This window comes from Dasypus novemcinctus, chromosome 21 (assembly GCF_030445035.2).
Source record: "Dasypus novemcinctus isolate mDasNov1 chromosome 21, mDasNov1.1.hap2, whole genome shotgun sequence".
Taxonomy (NCBI): domain Eukaryota; kingdom Metazoa; phylum Chordata; class Mammalia; order Cingulata; family Dasypodidae; genus Dasypus; species Dasypus novemcinctus.
The window spans coordinates 78,643,950-78,671,900 of NC_080693.1; the positions used below are offsets into that span (position 1 = coordinate 78,643,950).

The window sequence follows — 27,951 nt, forward strand, 5'->3', positions numbered from 1 at the left end:
TTATAGAGTTTGCATTGCTGAACTGTTTCCTGGGACCGGACTCATCGCCATGGTCCCCAAGGGCAGGACGGCAGCCTCTCCCTGTCCCACACCCACGAGTCAGGACACAGAGAGCTTAGGTTATCTATGAAGAGAGGAACAGCTCCCACCCATAGCCCACATCAGGGTCACACTGCCTACTTGGGGGTCCAGGGGTCTTGCTGGGAGGCCTGTGGGGGTGGGGCGCTCTCAGGACACAGCCTCACCGCTCGGCTGGCTCAGCCCCTCCTGATGACCATGAGGAAGTGAGGGGGCAGGGACCAGCCTCCGCCGGAAGGAAACCGCCCCCCGCCTGGCCCCGTTGCCCTGGCAGTGGGGAGAGCAGGCCTGCGATCCGCGGTGGTAAGCGGGTGGGGGAGACGTACGGCCCCTGGCATGGCTCTGGAAACTGCTGCTCACGCGGGGGCTAACAGGTGGGCCCAGCGGGCATCTCAGCCAGCCCCCGCACGTTGCTCCCCGGCTTCCTCCATCTTCTGGTCCGCTCTAGGAACAAACCCGAAAAGCTGAACAAGGAAGCAGAACGGCCCGAAGAAAAGCAGAAGTGAGAGCCCCGGAGATCTGCCCCTCCCGGCCCGAGGGGCTGACACCTCAGGCCCAGCTGGGACCTGGACCTGCTCAGGTGGCGTCCGCCGCAGAGAGATGACCCAGCGGGCTGGGGCCACCTGGCTGTCAGCGCTGCTGCTCCTCTGGGTCCCAGGTGAGGGGTGCCCTGGACTGGAGGGGAGCAGGAGGGTGGGGCGTGTGAGGGCACGGCTGCAGGGGGTTGGCTCGAGAGGGTCAGGACTGACAGCGCGGGTGCCGCTCTGTGCACGCAAGATGAACGGAGGGACCAGGTGCTCAGCCCTGGTGGGGAAGGAGTGAGGCTTGTCCCTCCCCTGCACGCACCGGACCTTGGATGAGCCACGGTGGGGTGTGGGGCGGGGTGGGCGTGGAGGAGGGGCTTTGTCAGAGTTTTCATTTGAATTATTCCAGGAAGAAGGGAGCAGAGAGGCAGGGGCGCGGGGTGGGGGTAGAGTGATGGCTGCCGAGATTGTGTTTTGGGGAGCTCAGCCTTTTCAAGGTGAGAAGGAAAGTTGGGGACTGGGGAGGGACGGGTCGTGGTCCCGGGGACATGGAGGGGGAGCAGGGGCAGCTCCAGCCCCAGCATCCGCCTATGGACCAGGGGTCAGCTGCCTCCCAGGAGAAGGAGGGACACAGAGGGGCCGAGGGCAGGAAGGACGGAGGGGGAAAGGAAACAGAACTGGGCGAGACAGGAGGAGGCTTCCTCACGGGAACTGAGAGTGGGGTCGTCCCAGCCGAGAACACGCTTGTCTTGTGGCCCCGCAGGAGGGTTTACAGCTTTCCTCAAGGAGCACATTTCTAGGGTATTCGGGATAGTTTTGGTTATTTTCCTTATAAAGTGGACATTTTCTTCCACTATATTTGCTAACTTGATGTCTACAGGAAAGCTTTGGTTTTGCGTTTTAATTTTTAAGCCACCCACCTTGCCACTCCTAGATTTTCCATTGATTCATTTAGATTTTCATATTGACCGGCATGCACTGAGAATTCCCTGTTTCTCGCTGATATGTTCTCCTCTGGTTTCTTTCTCTCGGTGACAACGATGCCCAGCATCCCACCAAAGCAGTCAGAATGCAAGCGGCCATCCTGGTCTGGACCAGGGGGTCGCGCTAAGTGTTGACGTCCAGTTACGTCCACGTACGAAGGGTTTTAAAAACACCAGCAGCAGGTGTAGGATGCCTTCTCATTATCTGGGGAGAGGATTATGATTCTTTTCTCTTTTGAATTATCAAGATGGTGAATTATATATAGCGATGTGGTCAGATTTTAGTCTCCATCTATTATGCTGACTTCATGAAAAGAATTAAGGAGATTTTCTTGTTTCTACATTCTCTGCAAATGTTTAAATAAAAACAGAATTGTTGGTTCCCTGAAGGTCTGAAAGAATTAACTTGTGGAACTGTCTGAGTTTGGCCTTTTTTTTTTTGGAGGGGAAAAAGCCCTTGATAACTGTTGGAGAAAATACGGTGCTTACTGGGACATGGAGACTGACTGGCCATAAGCAAAGAATTTATTGAGAAGCTCTCCCAATGGAGGGGGTCTGAAGAACAGACTTCAGCCCCCCGTGGAAGGGGGGACTTATAGGAAGGGGGAATTTATACCGAACTTTCCTAGGTGGGGAAATGATAGCTGGTGGGAGGGGGTTGAGGGTCCCAATGAAGAGCAGGGGCCAATGGGAAGCCCTCAAGGTGAGAACTTTTCCTGAGAGTGACTAGAGGATAGTGGGCTAGGGAGTTACAGTTTCTTGGAATGCTGCAGGGGCAGATGTTTCTTTGTTCTGTAGAAATTTTACCTTCCGTTGATAGGTAGGTAGGGAAGGTTTCCCTTTCCCTTTACTCCTGTCTCTATGTGGTTTCTTTATTTAACCTGTGGGGAAGCGCCAGGCCCTTAGGCACGTAGGCTTATGGGGGATGGGGTTAGCCTTTCCCCAGTGCATATCAGGGGAAACTGAGCTACAGCTTGTTAATTATTGCAAACCTCTAACAATAACACTTTCCATTATTGGCCTACCTAATTAAAAAAAAATCTATTCTGGACCAATTTTGGTCATTTATATTTTCATAGAAAATGATCAGTTCCATCTAGTTTTCCAAATTTGTTGGTAGAGACTTGTAAATTACCCTGGTTATAATTTCTTTTAAATTGTGTATTTGTGTCTTCTCCCCTTTTCATTGATTTGGCTACCCACTGCATTGTTTATGTTTCTTCCTCCCCAAAGAAAAACCAGTGCCTATTAATTCTTTTGTTTTTCTGTTTCCTAATTTGGGTCAATTTCTGCTTTATTTTTATCTTTTTCTCCATTTTTGGGTGAGTTGCATACATATGTTCTTTTCCTAACTTCTTGACTTGTACCTACCTTCCTGCTTTCTCATTTTGGTGACACAAGTGGGATGGCTTTGCATCCAGGTAGAGGAGTTTGGGAATGGTGAGGCCCCTGGCCCCAGGTGCTCTCTGTCTTTCGTGTTTGCATTTGGTGGGCAGGGGGCAGGGATGGGATGGGGAATGAAAAGTGTCAGTCAGGAGAAAGCACGGAGGGGCAAAATGGGAGGCCTGTAAATAGGCGGCATTGCTCGGTGGGGGGGGAGATAAAACGGAAGGGTTTCTGACACCCTCCCTGTCTCCAAGTTGTGATGACACCATCATGGGTGGGGCAGAACTTTCTGGGAGACCTAGTGACATTTTTTCTCCAAGTTTCAGATGTGGGGTGTGCTCAGAAGGGCAGGTGCTTTATTGTTTGTTGCCATTATGAGGAGAAAAGTGAATCAGGGGGAGAGGGAGGGACTGAGGGAGAGAGACCTGGAAGGGAAATCAGACACTGGAGACAGACCAGGACTGGGGGCCTCGGGCAGGGCGTGGGGTCGCCCAGATCAGGGAGAGGAGCCAAGGCCCAGGCAAAGAGGGTGGCAGCTGACGCGCACTGGGGAGGGAAGAGGCCAGGAAATGGGGATGGGGGCAGGCCTTGGGGGAGGAGGCCTGGGAGCTGACATCTATTAAACACTTAGTCTGTGTCCATTTTAGTGACTGGTGTTTTCCTACAAAATCACTCATTGATGCAGCTTTACAAATTTCTTTGTAGAGAATTGCTGCAAAGTACTGTCTCAATTCTTTTAATTTCCTCCGTAACTACAGTTGTTTTCTTCCTGTTCACTTCTCATACTGGGCACTTGTGTTTTCTTTTTTTTTTCCTTATTTAGGCTAGTAGAGGGTTATCAGTTTTTCTTAGGTTGAACCATAGGAAATTGCTGAGGGTTTTGGTTAAAAACATTTGAATATCAGCAGTTTCCTATGGTTCAACCTAATATTATTTGCCAGGCATTTTATAGCTGTTATTTAATGCTGTATGAGGTAGGCACAGTTGTCATCATTTTACAGATGAGGCACCTGAAGCTCAGAGAGGTTGAGTAACTTGCCCCAGAACACACAGCTGATACATAATAGAATAAGATGTCACCCAGATTCTTCTGATGCTGAAGCCAGAGGAACCTTTGTAGTCCACCTTGGCAATCACTACCGAGTCTTTCTATAAATGTCACATCCCGACAGGGATTGCGCAGTCCTTCTCTGCACCCTTCTACAGGGCACCTGCACCCCCGGGCAGGAGAGGAGGTTGCAGTGGAGCCTGCGGAAGGACTTATGGGGCTTGTGGTAGCTCTGGGAGCCGTGGCTGAGAATGGAGGGCTATGAGGTGGGCAGGGGCCAAAGGCTCTTGGAGAGGCCCCGGGTGGGGTGGGGGTGACGGCGGGAGGCAGCTCGCCTGAAGAACTTCTTAGGGCCTGCTCTGTGCCAGGCACGTCTCGATACTGAAGGTGTAAGAGGGCTAAGGCCTCTGCCCTCCTGAGCTTACCTGCCAGGGGCCCCAAGTCTCCAAGTGAGGGTTCAAGAACCCCAAAAAGCAAGTAAAATTAAAGAGTTCTACCTCTAGGACTCTAGATAATGGTGTAAAATGTCTGGCCAATAATTAGGTCGAACCACATGAAATTGCTGATATTCGATAATTTTTAACCAAAATTGCCAGGAATTTCCTACGATTCAACCTAATAAAAACCGATAATCCTCTGCTAGCCTAAATAGGAAAAAGAGAAAATACAAATACAAAAATTAGAAGTAAAAAGAAAAAGATAACTGCAGATACAGAGGAAATTTAAAGAATCAAGACAGTACTTTGCAGAAATTCTCTACAAAGGAATTGGTGATCCTGGAGAGAGCAAGCTGTCACCTTAGTCCCAGCCATCATGGGGACCTGGTCCCAGAGCTGCACGGATGGTGAGGAGTGGCACTAACAGCTGCCCAGTGGGCACGTGTCCATCAGCCCGGGCAGGGCTGCGTGTCGTCCATGCGGGTGGCCAGCATTAGCTTCACACACGTGACCGTACCCTTATCTGAGACTTGCATAAATCTTGGTAATAAATAATGAACTTCCTTGAAAATTACATCTATAAGAAGATGAACTGAAGATTGCCATCAGTAAACCTCTGTGTTTTGATCCACACCTTTTGTCAAGTGTGTCCAGCGTTTCTGCTACAACTATTTGGCAGCCCTCTTTCTGCCCTGGATTATCCTCCCTCCCCGGGAGCAGATTGCTGTGCGGACCAGGAGGTGCTCTGGGCTGGGGCTGGCCTCCTGGTGAGGGCAGGTGTTCAGGGATGTGAGTTCTTTTAGTCCTGGCAACCTTGGGAGTGGGAGGTCCGAGGTCAATGAGAGGAAGGGGAAGGGCAGCAGGGGAGGAGATGGGGTAGGAAGGAAGGGGCTGGGTGACAGTCAGCCAAAGGGCTGCTGATGCAAAATACCAGAAATCTGCTGGCTTTTGTGAAGGTATTTATTTGGGGTAGGAGCTTACAGTTACCAGGCCACAAAGCATTAATTACTTCCGTCACCAAAGTCTGTTTTCACGTGTTGGAGCAACATGGCTGCTGATGTCTGTGAGGGTTCAGGCTTCCTGGGTTCCTTTCTTCCAGGGTCTTGCTTCTTCCTGGGCTCAGAGTCCTCTCTTCCTGGGCTGGCTTCTCTTTCCTCTGTGAGCTTACTTCCTGGGGCTCCAGCATAAGGCTTCAGATCAAACTCCAACATCAAGACTCCAACATCAAAAACCTTCAACTCTGTCCTTTGCCATGCCTTTTATCTGTGAGCCCCTCCCACCAAGGGGCAGGAACTCAATGCCTTAATGATGTGGCCCAATCAAAGCCCTAATCATGACTCAGTCATGCCCAGGTACAGACCAGTTTACGAACATAATCCAATATCAATTTTTGGAATTCATAACCATATCAAACTGCTACAGGCTGCCACGGCCAAAATCTTAGGAGAGCCAGAGCGCCAGGGGAGGACACTCAAGGTGTGACCTGGTGATGGGGGGCAGTGTGGAGTGTGGGAAACTTCAGGGGATCGACTCGGGCCCCCTGGTGAGGACCTGACCCCCAGGACCCTGCTGGCCCATCCCCGCTGCTGAGGAGCCAGCCTTGGGCGTGTCTTTCAGGTTGCCTGGCTCTGTGGGGCCCCAGCACCGTGACGGGCCTCAGCGCTGTGACAGGCACCGAGGGGGGATCTCTGAGTGTGCAGTGTCACTATGAGGAGAAATTCAAGGCGCACAACAAATACTGGTGCAGAAGATCTTTTATTCCACCATGTGAAAAGATTGTGGAGACCAAAGGGTCAGAGAGCGAGGTGAGGAGCGGGCGCGTGTCCATCAGGGACCATCCTGCAAACCTGACCTTCACCGTGACCGTGGGGAACCTCACCAAGGATGACAGAGGCCGATACTGGTGTGGGGTTGGCACGTCATGGTTCAGCGGGCCTGACCCTGCTCTTGAGATTGTGGTGACAGTGAGCCCAGGTAAGCCCTGCCCCTGCTGCTCCAGGGCCACCTACTGGAAGAGGGAAGAGGCTTAGGTTAAAAGAGCTGGGGCAGGTCTGGGATCAGAAGCGAGGCAAACTACTCATGTGTGTGCTTGTGTGTATGTGAGAGAGAGGGAGACAGGGAGCTGGGGCTGGTGGGAGACATCTAACTTCTTGCCCCCCTGGTTGGTGGCCACAGCAGGGGCCTGGGGCCCCTGAGGCTGGTGGGGCAGGGCTGTGTGTGGACCGCAGACCTGAATCTGAGCCCTGCAGGACAGGGGTCCTTGTGCCTTGCCACCCGCACCGGAGCTGTGTGTGGCTGGTGCATCCCAAAGGACCTGAGCCAGCTGCCCAGCAGCCTGTGGGTGGGGGAAGGCAGCCGGGCCCAGCCCAGCCACGCCCTGTGTCCCAACTGCATTCTGACGGCATCCTGACTGCGTCCTGACCACCCTCTGCTTTGGAAGCTCCAGCCCGGACATCCCCCTTCCTGGACTCCGTCCCTGCCTCTGGGTGCCTCCCTTTGCCTCTGCGTCCGGGGCGGCCCTGGAAAAGCCCAGTTCCTCTGACCTTCGATGCACCGCCCCTGGGAAGGTCCAGCTGCTGGGCCCAGGGTGTGGGTCCCAGCCTGCCTGTGGGGCTCCCTCTGCCTCGCCGTGGGGCTCTTCCCTCTGCACCCCCTGCCTCCTCCTCAGCCTGGGGCCTCCCCCCGCAGTGCTCATCCCTCGGGGAATTCATTCCCCTTTTTAGGGGGCCTCTTCTCTGCCAGGTGCTGCCTGGATTCCAGAGCCCTCAACTCAGCTCTGGGGCCCAGGGCTCAGGCCTGGTGGGGCAGAGCTGAGGAAGGGGCATCACGCCAGCGCAGCAGTGTGAGCTCTGACAGGGAAAGGGCAGCAGGGGCTCCAGGCCACAGGGGCAAACTGTGTGTGTGTGTGAGAGAGAGAGAGAGAGGGAGGGAGGGAGGGAAGGAACGAGGCAGGGAGGGTCAGGGAAGGCTTCTGGTGGAGTTGGCAGCTCTGCTCAATCTTGATGGGTGCATGGAGAGCAGTGTGCAAGGGAGAGAGAGGGAGAGCTGCCTGAGTGTCAGCGCCGCAGAGACCTGGAGCTTCAAGGGGGAAGGCTGAGGGCTGAGGGCAGAAGCAGGTAGGGCCTGGTGGGGCAGGGTAAGGGGTGCTGAGTGCAGGTGGGAGCTTTGGCAGGTGACATGTCAGATTTGCAGTCCAGGCAGAATTCTCTGGCAGCTGTGTGGCCACTGGTTGGAGGGGGACGAGACTGGGGGTGGGAGATGAATTGGGGGTGGCCCCAACACTCATCACCAGGGTGGAACAGGACTGTTGGGGTGTGCCTGGGTCCTGTTTGGAGGTGCTCTCCTGCCCTGTTCCCCAGCCCCTGGTACCCTGTATGTTACCTTCTGTCCCTAGGCATTGGTATATTCTAATTATTTAATATAAGTGAGGTCACCCAAAATTCATCCTTCTGTGTCGGGCTCACTTCACTCATGCTGTCTTCTCGATTCATCCACGCCGTCGTGTGCATCAGAACTTCCTTCCTCTTTGCTGCTGAATAATGTTCCGTGGTACGTCTACACTGCACCGATTTGTGTTTTTACCAGCAGCAACACCGACAAAGACACTTCCAAGTACCACGTTAACCACGATTCCAGCTGTGTTGTCCACAACGGGGGCCACCCCCAGTGCAAGCAACCAGGACAGCCCTCACCACAGCCAGGGCACGAGGTGAGGCGCCCCGACCCTCTGACCTGGAGGGGGACCTCAGGCCTGGGCCTCACCCCACCTCCCTGCCCGGTGGGGGCAGGGACCTCACTCACGGCTGCCTTTGCCTTACGCCCAGGTGGGGAGCCCTGTTTGCCTGTCTAGCTTGTTTTGCCAAGGCCAGGCTGGGCCTGCACTGGGCTTCGAGGGAGGGATTGGGCTGGGGAGAAGGTAGGTGGGGGGAGGAAGCAGCTTTTAATGAGAGCTGCTGCCATCCTGCCAGGCACATGCTAAGTGCTTTACAGGCACATTTTCATTTGCTCCTCACTACAACCCTTGGCTGCTATCATCTTCATTATACAGAAGGGTAACCTGGGGCTCAGAGAGGTTAAGCAATTTGCCTAGTCACACAGCTTCAAGAGGCAGGGCTGGGCCCCCAACTCAGATTTATGTCTCTGCAAAGTCTTGGGTTCTTTTCCTCTAAACCAGAAGTTCTTAAACTTTTTGGGGGAGTCACCAACCCTAGGGAGAATTTGATGAATTCAATGGACTCCCCCCCAAAATGCATGCCAACATAGGCTGTTTCTGGGATTCACAGACTCCCAAAGCCCTTCCAGAGGCTTCCTGCAAGCCTGGAGTCATAATCTTAATATCGGACAAGGTGAAATTTGGGCTGCAAGCATGCCATTTACCCCGCAGATACACGAAGGGGCAGAGCAAGGTTCTGTGACTTGTAGCTTGTGCAATGTGAGGAATACAAACTTAGGTATGAGAGGGGCCAAGCGAGCAAGAGCCATCAGCCCAAGCCTTGTGAACTTCTCGGTGAATCCCCTGCTTGTCCAAGGGTATGACGGCAGAGAGACAGGATATTTATTACAGCAATACTCAAAATCATAAAGGACTGGGGAAGGGTGTCCATGAAGAGGGACATACTAAAGGAATTGTGGTGCATCTTTGCAATGGCATCCTACAGAAGAGCAAGGGACTTGCTTATGGACTGCTTTGGAAGGATCTCCAAGTAGTGTTGTTAAGTGAAAAATAGCATTGATGCCATGACCCCTTTTGTGTGAAAGGAGGAGGAAAACAAGGCACATTCCATATTTGCTTGTACATGAATAAGAGCTTCTGGAAGGTTCCTAAGGTGTGTGGGAAGGGAGGGGGAGTGGGTAGATGGGGGTGTGTAGAAAGGAGAGGTTTTTGCTTCTACTTTTTTGAACATTGAACCTTATCTATCTATTTTAAAAAGCAGGGAAGGAAGGATCCCACCATCTCACAGCCCCATACATCTTTCCCAGGGTCCCCCCATTTCACCCCCCAACGTCTTCCCCAGGGTCCCCCCAGCTTATATCTCCACACATCTTCCCTCAGGCTCCCCCTACCTCACACTCCTTCCATGCGTCTTCCCTCAGGCTTCTCCCCCCACCTCACACCCTCACATCATCCCCCAGGCTCCCCCCACCTCACACCCCCACATCTTCCCCCAGGCTCCCCCCACCTCACACCCCCATATGTCTTCCCCCAGGCTCCCCCCACCTCACACCCCCACATCTTCCCCTAGGCTCCCCCCACCTCACACCCTCACATCATCCCCCAGGCTCCCCCCACCTCACACCCCCATATGTCTTCCCCCAGGCTCCCCCCACCTCACACCTCCATGTCTTCCCCCAGGCTCCCCCCACCTCACATCTCCACATCATCCCCCAGGCTCCCCCCACCTCACACCCCCACGTCTTCCCCCAGGCTCCCCCCACCTCATACCTCCATATGTCTTCCCCCAGGCTCCCCCCACCTCACACCCCCACATCTTCCCCTAGGCTCCCCCCACCTCACACCCTCACATCATCCCCCAGGCTCCCCCCACCTCACACCTCCATGTCTTCCCCCAGGCTCCCCCCACCTCACACCTCCATATGTCTTCCCCCAGGTTCCCCCCACCTCACCTCCCAGGCACCGCCCACCTCCCCCCCACGTCTGCCCCCAGGCTCCCAGTCCTGCTGTCCGTGTTAGCCCTCTTGCTGCTTCTGCTGGTGGGGACCTCACTGCTGGCCTGGAGAATGATGAAGAGACCCAGGAAAGGTGAGCCTCTGCCCCCACGGTGACAGCTCTGCTGCCCTGTCCCCCGGCCTGGCCCCTGGAGGCGGGCCCAGAGGAGGCGTCCCTGGGGGGGCCCTTCTGCCCGGGGCCCGGGGCTCAGTGCCCCTGCAGTAGGCCCTCTTCTGTTTAAACCTGGGGGCTCCCCCACTTCGGGCCACCCAAGGCGGCTGGCCCTGCCCCCCTCCCGCCTCACTCCTGCTGCGTCTCCTTGCACCAGCTTCCTGTGACTGGGCAGGAGCCGCAGGCTCAGCTCCTCAATGGATCTCTTCCTGTGCCTCGGTTTACACACGTGCTTTCCCCGACCCCCATGCCGGGTCCTCTTCCCCGGGCTCCGTCCCGGTGGGTCAGAGGCTGCCCTTAGACCTCCTTTCCTCTGGGGCTGTTTCTGGGCCCCCAAAGAGTGGTTTTGGCCCCTCTGGGGTGTACGTCTACTGCTCCCCCATTGCTCCCCTTTGCACCCTAGATTCACCCTTCTCACCCTGGACTGCTGCCTGTGCGCTCAGTTCAGGGACGGTGACTGAGAAGGCACACAGCACCCATTTGCTGAGTTAGTGTGTGGTGTAGTAGTTTCAGCCACGCCGGGCACCCCGGGGGCTCCGGGCGCCTGTTGGTCAGTCCCTCTGCTCTGAGCTCGGAGGGCGATCGGCACACGCGTGTGCAGCCAGCCCTGCCTGGCTCAGCGAGCAGGGGCTCTGCAAACGCCGGGCGAACAAATCGAGCAAAGAAATGCCCAGAGGAGCGAACACAGCTGTGGCCTTGCTGCCCTGGGCTGGGGCCACCAGTGGCCTCCAGAGAGCTGACGTGCCTGGGGTGGAAGCGCCAGCCTTTGGCCTCCTTCCTGATCTAACAGGTGATGAGGATGTGAGCAGACAGTCCTTCCAGGAGTTTCTTTTAATTGTCCACCTTCATAAGGCCCAAACAACTTCTATTTAAAACCTTCCAACATGCGCAAACACTCTCCACACTGAGCAACCACGTCCCCCTCCCCTGCGCCCGGGCGCACTTCCTGTCTCTACACATTTGCTATTTCTAGTATTTCAGGTAAGTGAAACCCGGGCAGTGCCTGAACATTTGCATCTGCCTTATTTCACTCAGGTTCATCCCCAAGACAGCACTTCCTTCCTTCTTATCCCGAGGCCTGGGTCATGGCCCCCGGGGACCTTTGCCCACAGTTACTGAAGCCTTTTAAAGCTGTGATGAAATCCGGACTGCAGAGGGAGGAGCTCGTGCTTCTCCACCACTGGTGCCCGAGGGTGGGGGCGGGGTGGGGGGCTCTGCCTGACACTCCCACCTCCATTCCTGGGCCCAGACCCCACCTCGGCACTGCCATGCCTTTGGGGAGACAGCTGCCTCAGCGTTCCCCATGTGTGATGGTGATGGGAGGAAAGTCATTTCCTCTTCCCCATCTGCTCAGTCTCCCCCATTTTCTGGGAACCCCCTAAGCTCCAGCCCACATGTCCTGCCAACTCAGAGCTGGGGCTTTTCCTAGCCTGGGTTACCTCTGTCTGTGCCCTTTCACCTAGAAACTCTCTCTCTCTAAAAAGAGCTTCCTCCCCCTTTAAAAAGCAATGAGTGATTATTGTAGAAAATCTGGAAAATAAGAAAAGCACAACAGAGAGAATAAATGACTCATAATAAAAGACAGTCAAAAAGTCCTGCCCCCTGGAGGAAATCAACCTCTGACTTTGAGGTATGTTCTTCCAGGCTTTTTTCTACGCCTCTATTTACATAAGTGATTTCCATAAAAATTTGCTTCATAACAAATCCTCTTTTAAAATTATTTTTTTCATATTTACCATATGTGCCATTTTTCCTGATGAAATGTTCTTCTAAAAATCACTGCCTGCAGGGTTTATCAACATATGGGTGGATTAGCCTTTGTTAACCAATCTCCTGTCATTGGAGAAAGGCTTTCTGGTTTAATATTCTCTCTCTGTCTCCCTGCTGGCCTTTTACTGTACATCCTGGTTGTCCCTGTCCTGTGCCTGCCCCCATCACCTCCGCTTGCAGTTCTTTTCCCCTGGCTCATTCTCATGGTCCATCCATCCAGCCTTTCATCCATCCACACAACTAAATTTTCTTGAGCACCTATTGCATGCCAGGCCCCACGCTGGGTACTGGGGCCACCATCGTGGCCCAGGCAGACTGGGTCCCTTCTTCAGGGGACTTCTAGTCAAGCTGGCTTCTGCCGCACCTCCCCACTGCCACCTTCCTTCCCTCTTTCTCACACCCCACACTTGTCCCAGGTGAAGAGCAGGAGGGCGGTGTGGAGCACATTGCACGTAGGACTTGGAGACACGACGTATCACACCCCAGAGCCCCGGCTGCACGTTTCGTTGAGCCTGCTGACAAGGGCTCAGCCAACACTCTGCTGTAGGTGGTCTTGTGTCGTCCAGTGCTGGGCAGCCCCCTCTCACTGTGGGGGCTTCCCGGGGAGGCTAGTGGCTCTCCCTCCTCTGGACCCACCTACTACAAGAGTGTAGTAGCTTCAGGGTTACCAGGCTGTGGAATTAGACCAAGGGCATTCCGGCTGTGTGCGCATAGCCTGGCGCCCACCAGGGCCTCGGCGCCCAGGTTGGAAGGGTCAGGGCTGTGCACCGACCACCTGCAGAGAAGTACTGTGGGGTTGGAAGGACAAGGCCATGGGAGCTGGAGCCGGGAGCCCACGAGAGGACAGAGCCCCCATCCTACAGGCTCTGGGTCTGTGGCCCGGTCTAGTCCAGGCCCTGGGGTGGAGCAGGGACCCATGGACTTCTCATGGTTTGAGGCAGCTCCAGGCCCTTTTACCTGGGCCTCCTTCCTTCTCTGTCTTCTCCAAGCTGGACGTGTTTTTCTAAGTGACTTTTGAGACTCAGCTCCGTTTGGCCCCACTCCTCCAGCTGGAGCCTTTTTGTTCCTTCCTTCCTTCCTTCATTTACTCCCTCATCAATTCACTCACTCAACACTGAGCTCCCACCATGTTCAGACCTGAGGCCCAGGCCTGAAATCTCTAGGGAGACGCCTGTTTCCAGATGGATCAGGAGGCCTGTCCTCTCCCTGCCCTTGCTCTGGGGTTTCTGTGGCTTCCACCACCCTCCTCTCCTCTTGTCTCTTTAGCAGGTAAGAATTCAGAGCCACCCTGGAACTCCACTCAGGTAAGAAAAGGCTACAGCAGGGGTGCATCAGGTGACTGGGGGAGGGGCGGGGACACAGAGGCTGGGGACGGGTCACACCATCCCTTAGGTCAGTGGGGGCCCAGGTGCACCAAGGAGGGAGGGAGTTGGTGCTTGCTCAGAGCAGGAAGAAAATGTCTGGGCCCCCTACCTGGTGGTCTGGTCCTCCCCGCAGGGGAATTGAGTGAGGCAGGGGCCTCCCAGCCAGGCCCCTGGCCAGGGGAGCATTCAAATCCTGCCCCAGAGGACCAGAGTGGGAGCTGGTGGGAGAGGGCAGATGCACGCAGGGGCTGGAGTGGGGGGGGGCTCCGTGGACACCCACCGAGGCTCCCCTGCCCCGACTTCCTGCACACCCCAGGCTGCTGATCAGAGCGAGGTCTGCTATGCCAACCTGGAGCTGCCAACGTGGCCCTCGCTGGGCGAGCCTGTGCACCCGTGGGGCATGGAGGTGGAGTACTGTACAGTGGTGAGCGCAGAGGGCCGGCTCCTGGGCTCCCGGGCCCTGGTGTTGCCCAGGGGGAGGAGGGCGGACAGGGAAGGCATACGTGGGGGGCTGGCTCGGCCTCGCAGAAAACGGGGCCAGGATAGATTATGCCAGAGTGGAGGCCTTTGAAGGGCTTGGTGCCATTGTCTTAAGGTGTCTTAAGGTTGCCATTGTCTGGGGTGAGGGGATGGAGGGGCTGTTGGGGTGGCCACTGAATTATGGCCCTGATGTCACTAACGTCCAGCACTTATTAAGTGTCGACTCTACACCCAAAGCACCAAGGGTCCCAGCCTGTGAGTTCTCACTGACTTAGTCCTGGTATCAATTTGGCCTCAGCTCAATTTTTCACGTTTCTATACACGAGCCCCTGTGGGTCAGCCCTTAAGCACAGATGCCTTGAAATGGGCTAATGGAGTGGGCTGCTTCCCAGGGCCTGATCCACCTGTTCTGGAATAGTTCAAGGAGAGGCTGGGGGCCCCGTGGTGGAGAAGGTGGGGAAGAGACTGAAGCCTCAGACAGCTGCATGGGGACACCTCCAAGTCCCCATGCCCACCCCAGCCCTAGCCCAGCCCCTTGCACCTTCTCAGATATGCCATGCAGTGTCCTGGATGGCTGGCATCAGGTACCACGGCCACTGGGCTGCTCTGGAAAGGTGGCCGGATTCCCTGTGATATTTCCTACCTGGCCCCATCCACCAGACTGGGGAATAGGGGATCCCACTGGGTGTCTCCTCTGGGTCCCCTGGGAACCCTGCCTCTCCCCCACTCCGGCCAGCTGTCTGCAGGCAGATTGGGGTGGTCTGGGGTCCCAGGTCCTGGCTCCCTCTGCCGGGGCCCCGGAGCAGCTGGCACAGTCCAGTTCCCCTCTGATGGCTCCTGGCCCAGAGTCCGAAAGCCCCCGGGAAGGTCTACCCTCATTCCTCCCTGCCGTGACCTCTTCTCAGGCCACCTGCACCCATGGTCACACGGCCTCGGACTAGCAAGAGCCTGGTTTTCCTAACTTGGTGACGAGTGACCTCAACGTGGATTTGGGGCATGGTTTCCCTCCTCCTGCCACCTCCCTTGGCACAAGTTACCAGACTTGAGCCCCATGGCACGGCTGGTTAAACGCCGAGCGGTAGAGCAAATGGGGCGTGCCTGCACCTGTCCAGACTCTACACGGAGGACCCGGGTCCTTTGCAGAGTCCCCAGAAAGGGGACATCTCATCAAGCAGCGCCGAGGTCGTCTCGGGGCAGCCTGGACACTTCCTGGAAACCTTGTAATAGGCTGGGCCAGACTCGGGGGGCCCGAGGGCCCTCCTGGCTCTGGTGCCTGCTGGCTTTGTGCTGGGGCAGGGGAGCGGGGCCTTGGCCATGTGGGGTGGAGCGGACGTGTGCACAGACAGGGTGGGGGCCCAGGTGTTGCAGGACAATCTTGAGGGAGAAAGAGGCCGGACGGCGGGGAGGCCGGGGGTGGGCGGGCCTCCCTAAGCTCGGGCCTCTCTCTGCAGGCAGCCCCCAGGGAGGAGCCGCACTATTCCCTGGTGGCCTTCGAAGGCCAGAGTCTGGATTCCAAGGCCAACAGGAGCCCCTCCCAGAGGTCCCGGGAGGAAACAGAGTACAGCGTGGTGAAGAAGACGTAGGCTGCTGTCTCTGGCCTCACCCGCTGGGGGTCTCCCTGGTCCTCAAGAAGCACAGGGCGGCCCCCTTGGCCCGCGCCCCCCTCAGCCTGCCCCCTTGGTGGTGACTGACGAGGCAGCTGGGAGCAGCAGGAGTGGGGCCCCTGGTGCGGGGGGGGGGGGGGGGTGTCAGTGGGAAGTCCCCTGTTGCACCGGGTCTTCTTGCCTGTTTCTCCTCTTCCTCCACCCCCCGCCAGCTCTGTCTAGGAGGACCGGAGCTCCTGCGCCCTTGCAGCCCCAGATAAAGACGTGGCTCAAAGAGAGTGGTACCTGCTTATCACTTTCTAAATGTCCGGGACCACGTGGGAGTGGGGGGAATTGGCAAAGGGGGCAAGATAATGCAGAGGAAGAATTTGTCCACGTATGAGGGGCCGCCCAGGGCCACTAACAACCAGAGCCCTCCTCATCTGCAGGCAAGGAAACTGAGTCCCCGGAGAGTGGAGACGGGGCCACAGCTCCAGAATCAGTGGCAAGTTCCTCTAGAGTCTTAGCTAGGCTTATTTTTAATGTAAGATATAAATAAAATTTAAACTATCTTATTAAAAGAGAAGACTTATTTCAACAGTGCCTTCCATGTATCTCCGTCTTCTATTACGGAAAGCTTTGGGCTTTGATATCAAATGAGCACAGAGAAGCTCTGAGGACACAAGGGGTTGAGGAAGCCCTTGGGGTTGTCTGTGGCGGACAGAAGGGGGAGGGACAGTCGCAGCCGCTTTCCTCCACGCCAGGAAGCGCTGCACCAGGAGGCTGGCTACGCACAGAGGCCCCGACCCCTTTGCGCCTGCTGCTGCCTCCAGCGACTGCAAAATCACATCTCCACGTCCCTCGGCTGCTGCGGGAAACCTCCGTGCTTCTCTTTCCACACTTAGCAACGTGTTGATCTTCTGTTTTATATAAATCACTGTGAAAAGCAAAGAGCGTATTTCACTTTGCAACAACACTGTGACATCTGAGCAGTTTCCTCTGGGAGGTGGGCCGCAGCTTTCAAAACCTCCTTTAGCGAGTAGATGGCCCCAACAGGTGGTGACACTGCTCTGGTTGGTGTCTTCTTTTGATCTGTCACTGTGTGTGCAGGTGCACCCCCCAACACTTCCCCTCCGTTCTGACACTCAGCAGTGAGAAGGGGCATCGCACACACAGTGTAGGTCCAGCAGGAGGGGGCTGGGAGGGCAGCGTGGCACCAGCAGGGCTGGCGGGTGCAGCTCACGGAGCCCAGGACCCTCCCAGTTCTGCCTGGGCTGAGGCCTGAGCCGGAGAAGGCCCCCCCCCCCCCCCCCCCCCCCCCCCGTGCCAGAAGGGAAGCAGCGGGCTGCCCTCCTCTCCTTCCCCTAACCCCTCCTAAGGAGGAAGTGGGGAAGCCCATGACCCCAGATAGCAGATACCAGCCCCAAATCTGGGCAGCCACAAAGGCAGGGCACTGTGGGTGAAGTGGGGATGTGAATTCGGGGTGTGGGGTGGGAGCCGGCTTCTCGCTGTAGTCTGACTTATCTCTGGGGAAGGCCAGGCTCCCAGCCGCACAGCCAGCATGCAGCTGTGCCTCTGCTAAGGCGCAGCCCCTCCTTTCCCCTTCCTTTACTGGCTTCTCTGCCCCCTCCCCACCCCTCACCCCCTCCGACTCCCCGCCCTGTCTGGGGAGGGTCCCAGGGCAGCTTCCATTCCCTGATTCTTTCTGCAGCATTCTCAGGCAATGTGCCCTGGGGGCAGGGGGAAGCAGGTGACCTGTCCCCACCCTGGATGAACTTTCAGTTTTCCAGGCATGTGGATGCCCTGTCAGCCCTCACCTCCCAGGCTCTGGGGCTGTGGGCAGGGGCGGGAATGCCTCTTAGTTGCTGGCCTCGCCTTTGTAGGAATGGGTGGTGAAGAGCTCTTTACTTATGGCTTTCATCTGTGCCATGGGAAAGAGTGCTGAAGAGTGGATACAGGGGTTGATGGCACTGCTGATTCAAAAGATAAGGCAATGGCTCCCATTTCTTCTTTACTCTGGGCTGGCTTTTTTGTTGTTGTTGTTTGTTTGTTTTTTAGGATGTACGGAGGATTGAACCTGGTACATCATACATGGGAAGCAGACACTCAAATCACTGAGCTACAACTGCTTCCCTGGGCTGTTTCCTGAAAACACAACATATATACTTATACATATATATACTGGACAAAACTGGAAAAAGAATATGGGACATGTAAACAGAGTTTCATGTTCATTGTCTTCTTAGTTAAACAAATATGGGAAGCCATGGAGCAGGCTGGGTGGTGGAGAAGACAAATTCCAGGCTGGATGGGGCAATCCCATCCACACCCTTGTTTCTTTGTAGTAGTGGGGAAAAGACTTTCCTCTGATTGCTTCCGAGGCACACTTGAGTCTGAGCTCCTTTCTGCCTCTCACAAATTGAATGAAACTGGGCAAGTCACAGATGGTCTGACCTTTAGATTTCCCGTCTGTGAAATGGGGAGATAACCGCAACGCCCTCTGTATGTTTGTGGCAAGGAACTTAAAGGACATAGCACGGTGCCTAATGGCCTCTAAAGATGTGGCTATTATAAAATACGACCCTTGCCCCTGAAAATTGAGTCTGTTTCCCTTTAATTTCAGTCCTTTCTGCAAAGCCATCCTTCCCTAAATTTCTTATATTCACACGAGCAATTGATGCCGATGTATGAACAATCAGAGCCTTAGCTTAAAAAGAGGGGTCAGTTAAGTCTGAATCATCCCCTCCTGGTGGAATGTAAGATTTGGGGGAAAATCCTTCTTCCACTTGGGAGCCATCCACTCCTCCTCCCCGTCCTCCACCTCCCACCAAGTACACACAGAAAAGAAAACTAAGCTTCAAAAAACCTTGTGGTGGGAAAAGTTTTGTAATAGTAACCGATGTATTTTTGTAATTGCTTGTGCCTCCTTTTCATCCACTCAGTCTCTGGCCTGCAGACTTTATGGCTTCAAGGAAGAGATGAGATAGCATAAAGCAGAATTCAGGGTAACTGCTTCGCTCAGAAGTTTCAAAACCTTTAAGCCGTTGTTGGAGGGGGAAGTAGGCTCATAGACCATGGATTTGAGGGAAGTGTGATGGGTGAGAGCAAAGCTTTCTACCCTCAGACCAGTGAAGAGTGGCCTGGGCAGGGACAGAGAAGCAGGGAGGAAAAGGAGAGAGTCGCTGGGCCTCGGGTTGGGCCAGCCTGGAGGGCGAATCAGCCTGACCTACCCCGCAGGTGCTCCTTACTTGTCGGTCTTGAGTCTTGAGCCTTGAAGCTTGGCTCAACCAAACTGAGATGTGCTGGGAGTCTAAGGGGACAGTACAAAGAAGAGAGTGTAAAATAGCTCTTTAATAATTTAATACAATGATGACATTTCAAAATGGTGGTAGATGTTGGGGTAAATAAAATATAAAAATCAACATGATCAGTTTCTTTTGTTTCTTTTTTATTTATTTATTTATTTTAATTTTTAAAATTGATTTTGTAAAAATATTACATTACAAAAAAATATATGAGGACCCCTTCAACCCACCACCCCCACCCCACCACTCCCCCCGCAGCAACACTCATTCCCATCATCATGACACATCCATTGCATTTGGTAAGTACGTCTCTGGGCACCTCTGCACCTCATGGTCAATGGTCCACATCATGGCCCTCTTTTGTTTCTTTTTAGGGGACTGGGTGAGCTGACGTTTTCATACAATAAATAGACTACATTACGGCAGCGAAAAGAGAGGGCGTCCTTATTTTACAGAAGAGCCACAGTCCAGAGAGGTTATATGAAATGACAAATGCCACGCAGAGGGGAAGTGGAAAATCCGAATCTTGAATTCGGGGCTTCTGGATTTTAGTGCCTCAAAAACAAACAAAAAGCAAGCATAAAACCCAACCCCACAACCTTTCATTTTGAAATAATTTCAAACTTTAGAGAAAAATTATGGAAATAACTCCCATATATCCTTTACCCAAATTCACCTATTTTAAACATTTTCTCATATTCACTTATTATTCTCTATCGTGGTTTCCTGAGCCACCTGAGAACAGGCTGCTGACATCTCTGTGCACGTGAGCTCAGCACACCAAGGCACCCTCCTGGCTGGGTTAGGGCGGGTGGCCCGAGCCCTGGTGAGACCCTGAGCTTGCTCCACCCTGTCTGGTGCACACTTGTGGACATTTACCTTCCACCATCCCTGGTCACTGCTAAGCCCCCTACCCTAGAGGGCAGGGGTGGGCCTGGTCTTGAGAGGCCCCAAGCTTTGTTGTGGAAGTTCAGGATCACCCTCCAGAGCCAGGGCGTGGTAAGACACACCCCAGCCACGAATCTTCGATAAAAGAGAAGCTGGAAATCAGCACCACCCACACCCATAGCGCGGCTGTGCCCTGCAAGGCTTCATCTGGGAAGCGGGACACAGGGCAGAGTGCTGGTGGCTGTCTTGTAATGATATTACTGTTATTGATGTGCCGGTTAGTGTCTTGCCGTTGTTCCACAACCAGTTTGCTCTTCAAAATCTAGCACTATTCTGGACAGAGAGTGCCAACATGATAACTATTTGCTGAATTAAATAGTGTTAGGTTAATTATCAGTAAATTCGCAAATGGCCTAGGAGGCGAAAGGTAATTTCTCCACTGGCCCGAGTCCTTCAGAAAGAATACCCAGGGCTGACTTAGAAAATGACCTCAAGACTATGTTTGTTTGTTTTTACACCTTATAGCCCCATAAAGTTTACTGGTTTGGGTAAAACCACGTGAGCTGGCTCAGCCTTGAAGCAGACGTGGAGATGGGATCAGGGGGTGGGTCCACCTGCTGGCCATGCCTGGAAGCACACTTTCCGGACCTAAGCCTGCTGAGATTCCCCAGCATGGTCTGGCCCAGAAGGAAGTCCGTGTTTTCAGGGTCGATTCAGCGAAGAGAGGAAAGGAGGCTGGACTTGGGAAACTCCTTGAATGTTATTGTGTCCAAAAGAACTTAATTCCTTCTCACCCTTGAGCTCCCTTATTTTGTGCCCTGTTACTTCTGCCCACTTCCTGAATTTTCCCCACCTGCCTGCAGCCTATCAGAGGAGTGGGCAGTCACCCCACCTGTACTTGGTGTAAGGGATTTGGGATCAGACAGATCAGGGTTTGAAGCACAACTCTGCCCTTACCAGCTCCATGGTCTGGGGCAGTCATTTGAGACCATTTGAGACCATCCAAGCCTCAGTTTCTCCATTTGTAACCAACACTGGCTCTAGTCAATTCTTTCTCCCCTCACCAGCTCTTTAAAAGGCTCTTTGCACTCTCTCGCCCTTCCCTCCTTGCTGCTTGGTGGCCTCTGGGACTCCTTCCAGGCACCCCAACCTTTTTTCTTGTGTTCTTTGTTGCCAATTCTTTCCTTTCTAGCTCTTGGCCAGCTCCTTTGAATTTGACCCTTTGTTCTCCTTTTTGCCCTACATTCTGCAAATTTGGGCCACCTGATTCAGTGGAATCCAAAACACACTCCTGAAACCCAAGCTAAGGGCAAACCCTGAGTTCCCATGTTTTTGGGGTAGTAGCAATGTTACCGGATCTCGTTTAGGTTCTTCAACTCTGCTGAAGAAATGAATTTCAAGAGCACGTCAGGTGAGTTAGGCCAGTAATTTATTTAGGTAGGGAGGGAAGAGAAATGGAAGAAAATAACAGATCAGGAGTCCCAGGTAGAGAGGAAGAGGCTGGAAAGTGGTAAAGAGGGTTGATTTACAGGCTACAATTTCCCATTATAGGTTATAAATGCCCAGGTTTTACTTGCGTGGTGATCCAAGTGGGGGAGAGGCAGCTGGAGCCCGGGTCCAGAGGCAAGAGAGCAGGAGAGAGTGAACTCAGGCCTTGTGCCTGCTTTTGAACTGTTAATTATCCCACCCCTTTGCTAATGGCAGGGAGGAGTTCCAGCTGTTTACTGTTGTGGTTGCTTATTTCTCCCATCAACCTCCCAGGAGGGCCCAATGATAAAGTCCTTAGGGAATACCCGGGGCTTCTCCTGGCTTTGGAGGAAGTCTTCTTCTGAGTGGCAGAATCCTGGGGGAGGGTTTTCCAGCAGCCATTTTGGAGTTATTGATGTCCACGTGGACTCCTTGCTAGGTTCCAGATCCATCTGTTGATTCCCTGTCTTACTAGTCTGCTTTAGAGAGTTCTGTGGAAGAACTGGGTAGAGTCCTTGACCCTCCAAATGTTCTCGACTTGTGATAATTTTGTTTCTTCACTCCTTCATTCCTTCCTCTCTGCCTCCCTCCCTTCATTCTTTCCTTCCTTTGTTCTTTCTTCTTTTTTCACAGTAATTGTTAAACAAGCAAGGCCCCATGTTATCCATTTTTAAGAATTATAAGTGTGAGCATAGTTAGATACTCTTCTGCCAGTAAAGCCCAACAGCACAAATTTGACTGAAGAGTGATGAGGTAAGTGATTCATCTTTGGCTATCTTATGCAGGTTGAAATAGCAAGTGTTTAATAGTGACATATTAGGACAGAGTGTAAGAAGGTGACTGTACCTACCAGACAAGTAACTGTTTAACAAGTAAAGCACATTGGAAACTGTCTATTAGTTAATATGTGCAGGCGATGAATTAGGAATGAGCCTGAAAACAAGGGGTAATGGGTTATTGACAAGAAGCAGGGAGCTTTGGTTTACAAGAGCCTGTAGTCAGTTAATACTCAATGAACTGAATTCCAGATCAGAGTCACCTACAGAATATCAATTGGCCAAACAGAGCAGAACCGTCCTCATAGAGCTGCATGGTAGAATTACCCTTTTGGGCATTCCACAAATTAATCATTGAGAGGATCAAACTTGCCAGATGATCAACCTGATGGCCATCAGCTGATTAAAAAGATATGGGGTCAGGAGAAAGGTCTGCATAAAACCCCTTGAGAAGTATCAGGGAGCTCTGGGAAAGGGACTTTGGGGAGGTGGATTTCCACCCATGTTGTAGCAGTTTGATATTATTGATGAACTCCAGAAAGAAATATTGGATTATGTTTGTGACCTGGTCTTTTCCTCTGGGCATGTTAGATTATATTGGATTCAGAGGTTTACTTGTTTATTTAATCAAGTAAACCTCTTGTGCCAGTAGGGCATTGAGCCCCCACCCTCGTGGGGGCTCACCAATAAAAGACATGGCAAAGGACAGAGTTGTGGGTTTTTAATATTGAAGTTTTGATGCTGGAGTTTGATGCGGAAGTCTTAAGCTGGAGCTCCAGGAAGTAAGTACACAGAGGAAAGAGAAGCAAGCCCTGGGAAGAGAGGGACCCAGGAAGCCTGAACCCTTGCAGATATCGGCAGCCACCTTGCTCCAACATGTGGAAATAGACTTTGGTGAGGGAAGTAAGTTATGCTTTATGGCCTGGAATCTGTAAGCTCCTACCCCAAATAAGAAATTGGGGGAAGGGTGGGGGAACATATGAACATAGGAGATTGTCAGGTATGTGGTTGAGAGTATAATGTTGAGAAAACTTTTTAAAAAATATAAGGAAGGCTAACTGTTTAAGATGCTTAAAGGGGAGAATTTGACACAGGACAGGCTTCTAGGGAGTATGTGAGTGATCATTTTCTCATAGTGGGTTATATCATTGGATGTAGACCCATACAATGAGAGTGAAGGTATACCCACATCCTGGGGAAGACGGATGTTCTCAAATAGAGGGAACTGTATCTCTCGAGAGAAATGGTAGCTCCCAATGCATTAGGGCAGCCGAACATGTCAAGCCCTCAACATTCTTGCAAGTATCTCTGAACATGGCCCTTCAAGCAATGAAGAGTGATTGTCGCTGTGGGCCCTGAGGGGAGGGGGAAAGAGGTATTGAATAGGTGGAATCAGCATACTGTGGGCAATGGAAGTATTCCACAAGATTATGCAAGGATGGATATAGGACATGTTAAATTACACCAAAAATGTATAGGGGCCTATAGGCTAAAATGTAAACCATAATGTAAAACATAAGATAACTAAAAATTTAGAAAATTGTGTAGTCTAAAATATAAACCATAATATAAACCCAAGTGTAACCTTGTTTGAAAGCTATTGTCGCAGTATCTGTACATCAGTTGCAGTAAATATAGTATGAACATGTAAAAAGATTATTGCTGGGCAAGGGACAAAGTGTCTAATGTTGAATATGTGGGAGTACTGTATATTGTATATATGAATTACTGTGGTCTAAAACTTTTATGAAGACAAGCTTAATAATTGGAAAAAAAAAGAGAAAGAAAGTACGTAGACACTGAGGAAGAGATGGAAGAAGTTGCCTTGCCAATGTGCATACAGGGCAACAGTTATTGCAGTGAGGGAAGGCAAAACATCAAAAACAAAGCTTTTTCATTTTAAAATTTTTGATACCCCAATTTATTTTGCTTTAATTTTTCTAAATTAGTATGTATTCTGTATCTAACCTTTAAACCCATCACTATATTCCATTTTACTATTAATGGAACCTGGCAATATATTGGGCTTCATTTTCAGGGAGGTTTTGGGCCATAGAGGGGTTCAATGGTGGCAAGGGAGGAATACTGGTGTGGTGGGTTATTGGTGGGGGGCGCATGGTTGGGAGGGAGTTCTCCAGGGCATATGTGCGGGGTGAATAAAAATGTTTGGATATTTTCATAGTGATTACAGTTGGAAACGAGGGCTGGGGTAGTTCTGAGTTCCAGGCCAGGGGAGCTCTGTCACATTCCCTAATGGAACAGCAACAATCCCCTGAGTGCAATGGCTAAGACCAATAAGGAAGGGTGGTCCAACAATGAGCCCTTGATGCTAATGACTATGCTTGTGAGCCAGTGTGCCTGAAATAAGAACTAGGCCTAGAGCTGCATGGTGCCTAAGAGTTACCTCCTGGGAGCCTCCATGTTGCTCCAATGTGGCCAGTCTCGAAGCCAAACTCAGCCTGTAAATGCATTGCCTTCCACCCAGCATGGGACATGACTCCTGGGGATGAGCCTCCCTGGCACCGAGGGATTACTACCAAGTACTGGCTGATGATGTGGCTGGAGAACGACCTTGAATAAAAGGGTCAACTCAGACCAGCAGAATATCTCAGCCTACATGTAATATCAGGAGTTGAAAATGCTTTTTGACCTTGAATAAAAGGGGGAAATGGAAAGGACAAATGAGTTTATATGGCTATGAGTCTCCATAAAAGAGCCGGGAGGTCATCGGAGGGGTTGCCCTTATGCACACATCAGCAGAGTCCCAGAGATAGCTAAAGTAGATACAACCCCAGGTACTGGTTCTTCTGAGGGCTACAGAGACTCACAGTTTCTATGGTCATGGCAGATGGACTTCAGTGCCATATCAGTTGCCATATCAGCATGGTAAGACACACTCCAGCCACAAATCTTCGATAAAAGAGAACCTGGAAATCAGCACCACCCACACCCACAGCCCGGCTATGCCCTGGCAAGGCTTCATCTGGGGAGCGGGACACAGGGCAGAGTGCTGGTGGCTGTCTTGTAATGTTATTACTGTTATTCACGTGCTGGTTAGTGTCTTGCTGTTGTTCCACAACCAGTTTGCTCTTCAAAATCTAGCACTATTCTGGACAGAGAGTCCAACATGTTAAATATTTGCTGAATTAAATAGTGTTAGGTTAATTATCAGTGAATTTGTAAATGGCCAAGGAGGCAAAAGGTATTTCTCCATTGGCTCGAGTCCAGAAAGAATACCCAGGGCTGACTTAGAAAATGACCTCAAGACTATGTTTGTGTTCATGAGTGTGATGGAGTTGGACTCAGATGTGACCTTTGTTCACAAGCCTCTTCTGTGTCACTTTTACCAGATCTGTGGTTGGCGCTTGGGTTTAGTGTATACTCAGGGGACCTGAATCTCTGGACTGTCCATGTGATAGCCAGGCCCTGAGCCTCAACAGACTTGCAACTCCTATCCTCTGGTTTATTGGACTTACCCCAGCCAGCTAAGAGGGAGGTGAAGAAGATCAACCACCACACCAGGAAGCCAAGAGTACCTACAACTGCAAACAGGAGAATTGCATCCATCATCCAAGTGGAACTGAAGCACCCTTTAGATACAGAGGTGGAGTGGACATAACCATCCCAGGGTCCACAGAATGGAAGCGTGGAGTATGGATTGGAGTGGATTTGCTGATGCTGTATTCTGGAATTGTTGTGATTAGTGATGGAAGTAAATGTGGCGCTGAGGTGGAGAACGTGGCTATGGTGGCTGCTGGGGGTGCGGAGTGGGAAGAAGAGATGTGACGTGGGGGCATTTTCAGGACTTGGAGTTGTCCTGGGTGGTGCTGCAGGGACAGTTACTGGACATTGTGTGTCCTCCCATGGCCCTCTGGGTGGACTGGGGGAGCGTGTAAACTTAAATGTGGACCATTGACCGTGTGGTGCAGCAGTGCTCAGAGATGTGTTCACCGAGTGCAGTGAGTGTCCCATGATGATGGAAGAGGTTGTCGTGGGAGGAGTGGGGTGAGAGGGTATACGGGGACCTCATATATTTTGAATGTAACATTAAAAAATAAAAAAATAAAGAAAAAAAAAACCCTTTATAAAAAACAACCAATATCTGGTATTTTGCCTCAGCACCCCTTTGGCTGACTAATACACATGTCATAACTGAAGGTGAAGCTGCTTATTCCTCACCAAGACCTGAGTCCTTGCCCCTCTCTTTCACTAGGATTTTGGGAGAAGCCTAGACCCCTGCCTAAATCTCTGCTCTCTCCCTCTGGAGGATTTTCCTCCACCCCTGGCTACCTTAGAGTGGGCAAGAGAATGAGAAGTCCTACATCTTTTCAAGAGGGAAGCCACAAAGTCCATTCAACCCAGGCATGTTTCTTCCTTCCAGATCCACACCCAGGACACAGCCAGAGCCTGTGTGCCCCAGGGAACATACCTCCAAAACCTGAGTCAGAAGCTCTTTGTGAAAGCTGGACAGGAAGTTTTGCAAATGGTGGAACTTCCTGCTTTCCCCATAGTCTGCATCTGAAGTTTCCCCACCGTCACTGGGGCTTTGGAATCAACACATGTGCCTCCGTCCCCTTTGCCATTGCACACGTAACAAAGTGATACAGTTGACCCATGATGTAAGTTCCTCTTCCTTCTCCTGCCATCTGCCCACAAGAGAGTTGAGTCTTTCTGAACTCCCTCCCAGGGGCTTTTCTCCTTTTCTGGTGCACTTTGGGCTGAGCCCAGCGATGTGTTGACGACGTGTGTGGGATGCTGCCTTGGTGAGAGTAAAGGAGGAAGTGTCCAGCAGGCAGATGTCAGAGCTGACCCCTCTGGGGCGATTCTCCTTGTCAAGTGGGCCCCGTGGGCCCGTCCTCTAGTGCTTCTGAGGTCGGTGGAGTTGAGATGATGCAGAGGCCTTCATTAAGAGGCCTCCTTTGGGGAGATCACTTTGGTAAATGTCCTGGGCTCTGGTCCTCATCCTGGCAAACTCAGATCCTGGACTCCACACAGAGATGCCTGATCTCTTTAAGGCTCAACTCACCATGTAAACCATAATGCTGAGTCATTTATTTGGGGGCAACCCTTTCTAGGGACCTCAGTACCTATGCCCCACGCCCAGGACCTCCACAGCGTTCTGATTTTGGACCACCTGGGAGGTCACCTGGGAGGTCACCTGCCTCTGCAGAAAGCTGCTTGTGAGTGCGGGCTGGGAAGGAAGTCCCCGCCCCGGGGGCATCTCCTTGTGCAGGCAGGGCTGCTGTGAAGGTCTTTTTGCCTCCATCCTTCTCTGTGTCCCATCACCAAGTGCTCCGCCACTGGCATCCTAGTCTTTGCTTAGTGCAGCGTTTTCTCAACCTCAGCGCTGCTGACTTTGTTTGGGGGGTGATTTTTAAAAAATATATAATTCACATACCATAAAATTCATCCCATTTAAAGTGTACAACTGAATGGGTTTTAGTATATCCAGGAAATTGTGCCGCCATCACCACTATCTAATTTCAGAACCTTTTTCATTTCATTAGTAATTTTCATTTCATTAGTAATCGCCTCCCATTTCCCCTCCAACCCTCCCACCAGCCCCTGGCAACCATTAATCCACTTTCTGTCCCGATGGATTTACCTGTTCTGGATGTTTCCCGCGGATGGAGTCATAATATATGACCTTAATTCAGGCTCCTTCACTCAGCATGGCGTTTTCGAGGTTCGTCTTCATTGCACTTCGTTTCTCTCTGTGACTAATATTCTGGTGTACGGCTAGACCAGACAACCCAGCTCCTGAAGGCCGCAGGTCAGGGCGGCTGCAGGACCAAAGGACTGACTCAGTACAGTGTCAGGCTTGAGCTGTATTTATTAGGACAGACGGGGAGGAGAGATTCTCTTTGGTGGAGAGATTCTCTTTGGTGGCGGCGGTCCAGAGAATGAAGATAGCGTTTCACCAAGGGGTGGGAAAATGAGGGGCAGCATGTAGGGTCTGGGCACAAAGACATTTCCTAATGGAGTTTCTGCTAGGGTCACATGAAGCACACCAGGGGGTCTGA

At 52.3% G+C, this 27,951-nt stretch overlaps 1 protein-coding gene and 1 long non-coding RNA gene across 8 annotated transcripts; one reads left to right on the plus strand and one right to left on the minus strand.

Annotated features, from left to right (window-relative positions):
• The first annotated feature begins 265 nt into the window (after positions 1–265).
• On the plus strand, positions 266–16,095 carry LOC101431350 (CMRF35-like molecule 8). 7 transcript variants are annotated; one of them, XM_012524080.4, is made up of 8 exons: positions 266–381; positions 527–736; positions 6,074–6,430; positions 8,042–8,165; positions 10,066–10,217; positions 13,332–13,369; positions 13,746–13,853; positions 15,361–16,095. In XM_012524080.4, exons 2-8 carry the CDS (start codon positions 679–681, stop codon positions 15,490–15,492), a joined length of 969 nt encoding a protein of 322 aa, XP_012379534.2. In that variant the 5' UTR covers positions 266–381; positions 527–678; the 3' UTR covers positions 15,493–16,095. The 7 variants fall into 7 exon arrangements, with proteins under 7 accessions (XP_012379534.2, XP_058140649.1, XP_058140648.1 ...); XM_023587936.3 differs by having other exon boundaries at positions 318–452; XM_012524082.4 differs by having other exon boundaries at positions 314–736; positions 10,123–10,217.
• On the minus strand, positions 15,698–27,951 carry LOC131275088 (uncharacterized). Its single transcript, XR_009182530.2, has 3 exons — positions 27,534–27,951; positions 18,741–18,802; positions 15,698–16,429 (listed from the first exon to the last, which is right to left on the minus strand). It is a non-coding gene; the product is annotated as an uncharacterized lncRNA (long non-coding RNA).

What these genes read in the sequence shown, in the direction of transcription:
- LOC101431350 (XM_012524080.4), top strand. Translation starts at nt 679, where the DNA reads ATGACCCAGCGGGCTGGGGCCACCTGGCTGTCAGCGCTGCTGCTCCTC. An exon ending in GATGAAGAGACCCAGGAAAG is followed by an intron (nt 10,218 to 13,331) that starts GTGAGCCTCTGC and finishes TTGTCTCTTTAG; the next exon opens with CAGGTAAGAATTCAGAGCCA. An exon ending in AGGTGGAGTACTGTACAGTG is followed by an intron (nt 13,854 to 15,360) that starts GTGAGCGCAGAG and finishes CTCTCTCTGCAG; the next exon opens with GCAGCCCCCAGGGAGGAGCC.